This window comes from Trachinotus anak, unplaced genomic scaffold (genome assembly GCF_046630095.1).
Source record: "Trachinotus anak isolate AG129_WGS33_773 ecotype Australia unplaced genomic scaffold, CSIRO_AGI_Tana_v1 ptg000010l, whole genome shotgun sequence".
NCBI lineage: Eukaryota > Metazoa > Chordata > Actinopteri > Carangiformes > Carangidae > Trachinotus > Trachinotus anak.
The window spans coordinates 15656634-15665407 of record NW_027273861.1 but is presented as its reverse complement, the minus strand read 5'-3'; the positions used below and the strand labels follow the sequence as shown (position 1 = coordinate 15665407).

General features: G+C 43.2%; 1 protein-coding gene across 1 annotated transcript in view; it reads left to right on the top strand.

Annotated features, from left to right (window-relative positions):
• The first annotated feature begins 3258 nt into the window (after positions 1–3258).
• Positions 3259–8774, top strand: part of obscna (obscurin, cytoskeletal calmodulin and titin-interacting RhoGEF a) — a 39090-nt gene continuing 33574 nt past the window's right edge. The window contains exons 1-12 of the mRNA XM_071486706.1: positions 3259–3455; positions 3558–3824; positions 4516–4677; positions 4841–4945; positions 5031–5297; positions 5496–5765; positions 6184–6450; positions 6572–6835; positions 6942–7208; positions 7514–7783; positions 7943–8209; positions 8388–8654. Of these exons, the coding sequence (XP_071342807.1) occupies positions 3302–3455; positions 3558–3824; positions 4516–4677; positions 4841–4945; positions 5031–5297; positions 5496–5765; positions 6184–6450; positions 6572–6835; positions 6942–7208; positions 7514–7783; positions 7943–8209; positions 8388–8654 (2827 nt within the window). The 5' untranslated portion in view covers positions 3259–3301. The remainder of the gene's footprint in view (positions 3456–3557; positions 3825–4515; positions 4678–4840; positions 4946–5030; positions 5298–5495; positions 5766–6183; positions 6451–6571; positions 6836–6941; positions 7209–7513; positions 7784–7942; positions 8210–8387; positions 8655–8774) is intronic.

Genomic DNA, 8774 nt, shown 5'->3' with positions numbered 1-8774 from the left:
AGCATTGTGGACTATCTCCATCATATAGTTCATGTGATGCTTTAAACTGTAACTAACATAACCCATCAAAGGTGCTCATATGCTGCCAATTTATATGACCGTGATCTAAAATAATTCAATGGCATGGCTCTGGAGGACAAACCCCTATGGCTATACTTATCAGACCGAAGGCCATGCTGTATTTAAGCATGCAAAGATTGTCTGTTTTATTTGCTTCATTCAAGGACACCCAATGTTTTTACTGTATGGCTGTAGCTGCCTGGCCATGACACTTGGTTATGAGTATTACATTTGGGATGCTGCTGTCAGAAATAACACTACCATCATGGTCTTATACGCAACACCAGGATTATATTGTTTTGCGGGTCACCTAGTCTGGGCCTATTATTAGATGAGGACTGTAGGGGCATGTTTGTGATTTTTATATACAGTGTATGTTGAACATTCCTGTATTCCTTCATTATGACCGCTGTCAGGTGAAGAGACTCTGGACCAGAGGAAATGTGACACACGTGGAAAGGGGAGGGGGGCTTAGGTGGAGTGTTCAGCTGTTTTGTCAAGTTCTAAATTCACTCGACACATCCTCACATTGCCTTGGTTTTTTTAACATTACTCTATTTTTAGTCTATGGACACCATCAATAGGATGGTGCACACGTGAAGGCCCACATTTCAAGACGTCATGTTGATCTGCTGGCTGTCTTCACTGTCATAGGACATGATTTGGGGCCTTCTTCATCCCTCAAGGAATATAACATCTGGTTAGAAATCAGCATCAGTAAGCCATGAAACACCCCAATTCTAACAAAGAAAGACTAAATGTTCTGTTGGGGACACATAAGCAAAAAATCTAGATGTGTACTTAAATTGATCCATCCTACTTAAATGTGGAAGAAAACTGTTAAAAGCCTTGTAATGTATGGGCTGCTGGAGATTTGAAAAGTGAGACTGGTTTGCTTCTGTGGGCCACCATTCCCCGCTCAGTGACGACAAGTTGTTTTGTGTGCCCCAGCAGGACTCCGCAGAGATTATCCTCTCGATAGAGTTTCACTGGACTTAGGAGTGCTCAGTGGCACATGGAGCTGTCTATCAAACTGAGATGAACACAATGCTGAGCAGTGCTGGCTTTGTTCTGTCTGGATGGCTGGATGAGGGAACCCCACAAACTGAACACGTTACCCCAACATATCTTTGAGAAGGAGGAGCTAGAGCAAGGTTGTTCAGCATGAAACTAGTTCTGTCGGTGAAATGGACATTTGCACAGTATGGCTCCTGTATTTTTTCTGAATGGTTTTCAGTCCAATATCCTTTGAACCCCTGTTATAGAGGACTTGGTTGTATACAGTAGTCAACCACTGTGTCACTTTCTCTGTTTTATTTGTATATGTTTAAGGACAGGTCCATGTGCAAGGGTTTTCATGTGTGCACTCACTAGTGATGACCTGCTGAAATAGGAGCTTAATATTGTTTAATCTTTTGTGACCTTTCAACTGTGGCAGTGGTGGAAACTCCCTGTGGAGACCGATGGACTTTGATCTCTCTGACTTGAGGTTTAGGACACATCGAGATATGTGTCAGTATTAATGCAAAGAGCATGTGATTAAACTGTATCAGTCATATACTGTGTAGAATGCTCTACTTTTGGTAGTCAATGCGAGCAACCTGATAAAAAAAAAAAAAAAAAAAAAAAAAAAGATGGCTGTATGTAAAACAACACATTCATGTACAGACAGAAGAAATTATACAGACCACTGAACAACATCCTCCAGCTACATGAAGGTAACTTAAATTTTCACTGACTGAGACACTCCCAAGTAATTTGCGATTGTGTCTCATTCATTCATGCGCACAAGAAAACCATCATACACACTAAGCCTTTTGTATACATTTTGATTGTTTTCCATAGTTCCATTGATGGTGGACATGAGTTGCCTCACACCATTAAAGCCAAAGCTATCTTTGCTCTCATACTGACAGAAGGCTATTTTGGAAGATAGTATGTGGGGAAAGATATGTCAGCTGTTCAGCACTACGCTCCATCACAGCAATGAAAAAAAAAAAGGAAAAAAAAAAGAGAGAAGAGAAAGAGAAAGCGCTATAGGCTGTCTGCTTTGGGGACTGGGACACAGTATGCAAACCCGTGCATGTTCTCCTTTGGCTGAATGCTGTTGTTAATCTTTGTGAAAACAAGACAAGACCTGGACAGATCTGTTGCCATGGTGGATGTTTTATCCAGCTGTTTTTTTTAGGTGAAGGTGTTTCGCAGGTATTTACATTGCTGCAACAAGAGCCCATGCAAGGATATTTTCTTTCTAGCAAACAGCTGTCTAGCTGAAGGTGGGTACATCACTTCATGTGATCTGGTATGTTCTGGTTTTATTTTGTGTATGTTTGTGTATTTTGTGTATCTCTTCATTATTTGTTTGGTTTTTTTGCATACTTTATTGAATACAAAAGGGAAGTCACTATTGAACATGGTGTTAATGTTAGTTTTTTAATAAATTGAGTCATATATTGCACAATTATAATAGGAAATGTCTTATGAAAGGTCAAAGTCTTACTAGGTGAAGTATTTCACAATCACCAAGGTGTTTCCTTTTTTTTCTGTTTCTGTGGTATTTATTCATTTTCATGGCGTCTTGAAGAAGATCTCATTTGACCTCATATGAGGCCTAAAGAGGTAATATAGTTAATTGTTTGCAAATTTAGTGTCACTGTGACGCATTATGAAATGTCCTTTAAGCTGGTAGGTAATGAGATAGAATGACCCCACACTTCAGCCTTTGAAAAGTGTTTATTCATCTCAAATATCATATCTGTCAATTTAGAAATTGGCAATTTATTTTGACCTCTCGTTTGTTTTGTAAAACTTCTTTTCTCTGAGTTCAGTGCATGCAGCATGATAGAGGAGGCGTCACAGCTGAGTCTATATTGGTGGTGCTGAGCTCAGCCAAGTGAGGTGACAGAGATTGCTCTTCATTACTGAGGAGGACTGGCATGCCATCGCAGGGATCAACCATACGAGAGCATTGCCATGTGTATCCATTTTTATAGGCTGGTGTTGCCCATTTGGATGTTATAGTTTCTGTCATTATTAGCATGAGAGGAATTTGTCATTTGACACATAGTTGTGCTCATAACAAACACGGAGTATACACTACAACAGCTTATTTACCAAACTGTATCTACAGAGTTTACCTGAAAGAAGCTGAATGCCAGTGTAACTGTGAACGAGTTGGTTGAACCTTGATGGCAAGGCTGAATCGTCTTTATTATTATGAGTTATCTTCTTAGACAGTGACATGAACATATGTATTTTTTTAAAATCATATTATAGTTCTGGCCCTTCTGTGATTTCGTTGGTAAAAAGCAAAATGCAAAGATTCCCAAATCACACTGAGAGAAGAGCAGGAGACATGGGAGACAACAAACCTGGAGGAATAGTAGCAGCCGCAAGTAAGTTCTCTCCTAATGCACAGTTGAACTTTTCAGTGTGGTTCTTTCACTGTGTGGGAGAAGTTTATAGATCGCGATATTGTGTGTGTGTGCGTTTGCCAGAGAACCGGCTGCAGGTGGTGAAGGGTTTGGAGGATGTGGAGGTGTCTGAGTGTGAGAGCTGCACTTTTGAGGTGACCCTCAACTTGGCCTACATTGAGGGGGTGTGGACCAGGGATGGGATGCAACTCAAGTCTAAGCCCAACTGTCGCATCAGCATGCATGGGAAGAAGCACTCCCTCACACTGAACAGGGCAGCTCTGGGAGACGCCGGCCTGTTCTCTTTTCAGGCTAATGGCATTCAGACCTCAGGCCAACTCAGTGTTAGAGGTAAGATAACACAACAGACTGAGCTACTTCCATGGACACAGCATTTAATTCTGTGTCTAAGACCATGAATATGTGGAGTCAAGGCCAGGTCCAAGTCCAGGTCCAGACCTGACCATGGCCTAAACATTTAAAATATAGGATAGCCTCATTATGATGTGTCTGATCATACCACATCAAACAACAGCCAAATACACCTAAAATAAATACATTTTTGTTTTTTTTTCTAAAAAGATTTGTTAATGTATATAATCATAAATGTCTGTTGCTGGTAACAGCTTTGATCTCTTGTCATCTAGCACCATCATCAGGTCAAAGTGTCAATTTGTCCAATACTTTGATTAATGAACCTGCATAATCGACTGACATAACAGCTACAGTATAGCTACTGGTATTTAATTGAGAAATGTTAGTATGCTAATATGTTAAAGTAAGATGATTATCATTGTGAGCATGATAGCATTATGATGTAGGCTAAGCATTTAGCTCAAACCACCGCTGCGCTTCAATATAGTCTCACATGGCCGCCGTCGTTGCTGTAGGCTGTGGCCTTGTTTTAACACTTTCAGTAGTTTTGCACGGAGACACTAGAGCCTCATCGTCTTCACGAATGAACAAACAACACTCAAATACTTGCAGAGAAAACTAGAGGGGTGTTAAAGTTTATAGTCGTGATTTGCATATCTTCTGCCAGCTAGGGACATCCACATAGAGAAGGAGCTGCAGGATGTAGACACAATGGAGAGACAGCCCGTCAACTTTGAGTGTGAGGTCAACCACGTAGATGTGGACGGTCGGTGGTACAGAGAGGACTGCAGGATCCGAGCTGGGGACAACATCAAGATCAGACATCAGGGCAAGTGTCCAGTGCCTGCGTCATATTACACTCAGCCTTGCCAAGAAACTGTTTGAGTGGTTATACCGGCTGTAACTGGCAATTTGTGGGTTTAAATATATAAGAAATAAATAAAGTACAATACATACAGATAATAAAACATTTTGCTTTGATCTGATTGCAGGTAAAACTCACACCCTGCTCTTCAGGTCAGTCAGGCCAGAGCATGCTGGAGAGATCAGATTCACTGCAGAGCGTGTGTCATCTTATGCAACTCTCACAGTACAAGGTGAGCCACCAGGCTTTTAATATCACAATGTAACAAGAATTTATGGAGGAAGTGATGTCTGACCCTTTCTTCTGTCATTCTTCAGAGCTCCCAGTCCAAATAGTGCGTCCCCTGAGGGTCAAGATAGCCATGTATCACCACCGGGGTCTACTAGAGTGCCAGGTGTCACGGCCTAATGCTCAGGTGCGGTGGTTCAAGAACAGGAAGGAGCTCCTGCCCAGTACAAAGTACCAACTAATCAGCCAAGATGTCTACAGGCAGCTGACCATCGATGACGTCTGCTCCTCAGATGAGGACACCTACACCTGTGATACAGGAGATGACAAAACCTCATGTCAGCTCCTGGTAGAGGGTGAGATGCTTGCTCTCACAGTAATCATAGGAGTCTCGATGTCAGGTTTATGGCCGACTGTATGCTTTTCATTCATGTAGCTACACTTTCATAATACTTTATGTAACGCGGGTGATGCCAGTTGCTGTGATGCCAGTGCTGATGCTAATGCTAAGAGTCAGTCAGTAGTGGTAATGTGTGTTATGGCTGTACGTGCAGAGCAGGCTATCAGCATAGTGAGGGGGATGAGCTCAGTGGAGGTGATGGAGCCAGAGCCAGCACTGTTCCAGGTGGAGACCAACCTGAAGTCAGGGAGGCCTCCGAGGTGGACCCTGAACGGTGAAGTGCTGGAGCCATGCGCATTGGTGAACATCGACAGGGAGGGCACCCTCCACAGCCTCTGTCTCACCTCCACAGAAAGCTCCATGTGCGGCCCTGTGCTCTTTGTAGCTGGCAAGAGTCGCTCCACTGCTCAGCTTACTGTGAAAGGTGAGTATTGTAACGTTCTAAATGTTAATCAAAAAAAAAAAAAAAAAGATGGTTTTAAATGAAATATCATAGACTGTATTGAGTGTTATGATCATGCATGTTATAGAGTTAGGAATTACTAGCTCTGCCACAGGAGGGAGCATCCTAGAGCATTAAATTGTACAACATTAGTAGGACAAAAGTGAAACAGGACTGACTTTTTGTCTCAGAGCATTTCTTACAGCAGGCTCTGAACTGTAAGTACCTACTCTCTATGTTAGCTGAATGGAGGACTGTCAACCTTTCCTGCTTAAAGTCTTATCAGTGCCGAGAAGTGCTATATTCTCTGAGTCATCCTGGAAAGGATTAAGTGGATGAAGTGAATGTGGAAATGTTAAAGGAATATCTCTGTAACGACTCTTTACAATTTTCCCTGTAGAGCGACCTCTTCAGGTTGTTCACCACTTGGATGATGTGGAGGCGAAGGAGAACAGCTCTGTGGCTCTCAGCTGTCAGTTTGCCCCTTCTCCCAGGGTGGTGCGGTGGTTTAAAGGTCGTACTGCTCTGAAGGCTTCAAACAAGTACAGCATGACGAGAAAGGGAAAACGAGCAGAGCTGACCATTCATGGCTTGACAGGGATGGATGCAGGGCAGTACCGCTGCATGGCGGGGGGTTCACAGAGCACAGCACATGTTAGAGTAGAAGGTAGGTTAAACATGGTTTAGGAAAAACTTAGTTATGAGGTATTGGATATTCAGTGTTTTCTGATTTTTATTATATTGCTTCTTTATGTTAGTTCAGTTCATAAATACTTGTGTCTTTGTAGCACGAACACTTAAGTTGGTCAAACACCTTGAGCCAGTGGAAATTGAGGAGGATGGCATCGCCACGTTCTCATGTGAGCTCAACTATGTGGTCGCCAACGTGGAGTGGCTTCTCAACAATGTCCGCCTCTATTCCAACGCCATCAACAGGATCCAGCACATGGGTACAATGCACAGCCTCATAATCAAGAAGCTGCGGCCACAGGAGAGCAGGGTCACCTTCAAAGCAGGCCTTCTCTCTGAGACCACAACCTTAAAGGTCAAAGGTCAGCCATGGGAATAACTCAAGTGTATGATTAGATTTCTAATTTTGTTAATTTCTGAGAAACATCTGAACACCATTTATGAAATGACACTGCTCTTTGTCTCCAGAGTGTCCAGCAGTGTTCCTGAGGTCTCTGGAAGATGCAGTAGGAGAAGAGCAAGGGGAGGTCTGCCTGCAGTGTGAAATTTCCAAAGATACAGTGACCCCTGTTTGGAGAAAGGATGGTATGGTCCTAACAGCCGATGATAGACATGAAATACTCCAGTTTGGGAAGTCTATGGCGCTGATCATCCATTCGCTGAGCAAGGACGATGCTGGACAGTACACATGTGACCTGGGCACCAGCCAGACCAAGGCTAAAGTTACAGTACATGGTGAGTAGGAAAAATGTTGAGGATATTTGGGAAGAGCTCTGTACTTTGAAAATTAAGTGTTCTGCTCACATTAAGATGTCTGTGAAACTGTAACCTCACATAATATTTTTTCTTAAAACTGACACCTGGATGCCATTCTGTTATAAAGATGTTAAATGAGTCTGTGGTGTCAAGTGTTTTTGTCTCTCTGCAGCTTTGAGATCTGGTACACAGTTCTGGTACACAGTGGCACAGTTCAATAGAAGCTGCACTGCTAAGATATATTTACTGTAATAGAGGTACTTTGTTATTATAATTATTTACAGATTTACACATCACAATTGTTCAGCGTATGAAGACAACCTCTGTCCTGGAGGGTGAAAGCTGCACATTTGAGTGTCTCCTCTCCCACGATCTCGATGGTGAGCCTTCCTGGACAATCAACGGCCAGGTGGTGGTCACTAATAGCCGTATCCAGGTTATCAACAATGGCCGCAAGTATAAGATGACCATCAAAGATGCCATACTTACTGATGCTGGAGACGTGGTTTTCACAATTAATGACCTCAGCTGTAGGACCATGCTTTTTGTTAAAGGTGAGTACCTGGCTGTGTTAGATAAAATTATCAGCTGCTTTTTCGGTTTGTGTATGTGAGGATACGTGTCTCTGCATTTTATTTTGAAAAGAGCCACTCAGTAGATGCATTTATACAAAAAATGCCTGAATATGAGCAAATGCATTTCCCCTCCTTTAGAGAAACCGGTGCACATCTTCAGGGACCTGCTGAATATCAAGGCGGTGCCAGGCGAGGACGCTGAGCTGAGCTGTGAAATCACCAAACCGGAGGTCACTATCCGTTGGCTGAAAAATGGCCATGTAATCAGACAGAGCCCTAAGTATGAGATGAGTGTGGAGAAGCACTTGGCGCGGTTGGTGATCAAGAATACCACCATCAAAGACTCTGGGGAGTACTGCTGTGAGGCTGAAGGAGTTGCCTCTCGTGCCAAGCTGGAGATCAGAGGTAGGTGAGAGTATTCAGAATAAATGCTGTCTGATAATAATGCAAAGTTGTGTTTTTTGCTGCACTGTTGTGCAAACCAGTGCTGCTCTCCAATGTCCGATTTTGCAGGGTAGGTTGGTGACTACTGTACTGAGTGTGAAGGTTGCCAAAATTTTCTGAACTTTGCTTTCCCTCTCAGAGCTGCAGCACACGTTTGCAAGGGAGCTGAGGGACACGCGAGCAGAGGAAAAGGGTAAAGTGACCCTGGAGTGTGAGACCAGGCGGCCAGCCAAACGTGTGAAATGGCTGAAGGGAATGATGGAGCTGAGGTCTGGTAGGAAGTACGTCATCAGGCAGAAGGGTGTGGTGCTGTCCCTGACCATCACCTGTCTGGAGAACTTGGACACGGATATTTACACATGTGATGTTGGTACCATGCAGAGCCGGGCACAGCTGACCGTGCAGGGTGAGACCATAGAGCCAGTTGTTTTCATCTAAAGTCAGCTGGGGCCAAATGGTAGTTGTGGGAGACACCAGGACAGATGCTGGTATTAATTGTCAGTTCAGTGGTAGAGCTTATGGGATA